The 278-nt window shown below is 68.7% G+C and overlaps 2 protein-coding genes across 2 annotated transcripts in view; one reads left to right on the top strand and one right to left on the bottom strand.

Moving 5' to 3' along the window:
- PPP1CA (protein phosphatase 1, catalytic subunit, alpha isozyme) overlaps positions 1-278 on the bottom strand; it is a 14,439-nt gene that overhangs the window by 6,303 nt on the left and 7,858 nt on the right. The window lies entirely within an intron of this gene.
- Positions 1-278, top strand: part of TBC1D10C (TBC1 domain family, member 10C) — a 2,792-nt gene extending 2,514 nt beyond the window's left edge. Inside the window, exons 6-7 of the mRNA XM_010837708.1 lie at positions 1-42; positions 247-278. Of these exons, the coding sequence (XP_010836010.1) occupies positions 1-42; positions 247-268 (64 nt within the window). The 3' untranslated portion in view covers positions 269-278. The remainder of the gene's footprint in view (positions 43-246) is intronic.

The raw sequence follows: 278 nt of genomic DNA, 5'->3' as shown, positions 1-278 counted from the left end.
GTTCCCACTGCATGAGATGTTTGTGTCGCCCCAGGGTCACGGGTACGAGGGCGGGGATGCCCAGGGACCCCCAGCCCCCACACCTCCAGGCGCTTTGGCAGAGTCCCCGCCCCTGGCTTTACGTCTTTGCATCTCAGAGGACCCAGCAAGGCCCCTGAGGGGCCGAGGCCTGGGCAGGGGCCGCCAGAGGGTGCGGGAGGGCTGCCGGGAGGACTGGCCCCTGATGGGGTCTTCTGGCACAGGCAGCAGGGGCTCCTGCAGGTGCTGAAGGCCTACAC

This window comes from Bison bison, unplaced genomic scaffold, assembly GCF_000754665.1.
Source record: "Bison bison bison isolate TAMUID 2011002044 unplaced genomic scaffold, Bison_UMD1.0 scf7180017864080, whole genome shotgun sequence".
Lineage (NCBI taxonomy): Eukaryota > Metazoa > Chordata > Mammalia > Artiodactyla > Bovidae > Bison > Bison bison.
The sequence above is the reverse complement of the archived record's forward strand: the minus strand, read 5'-3'. Positions and strand labels throughout refer to the sequence as shown.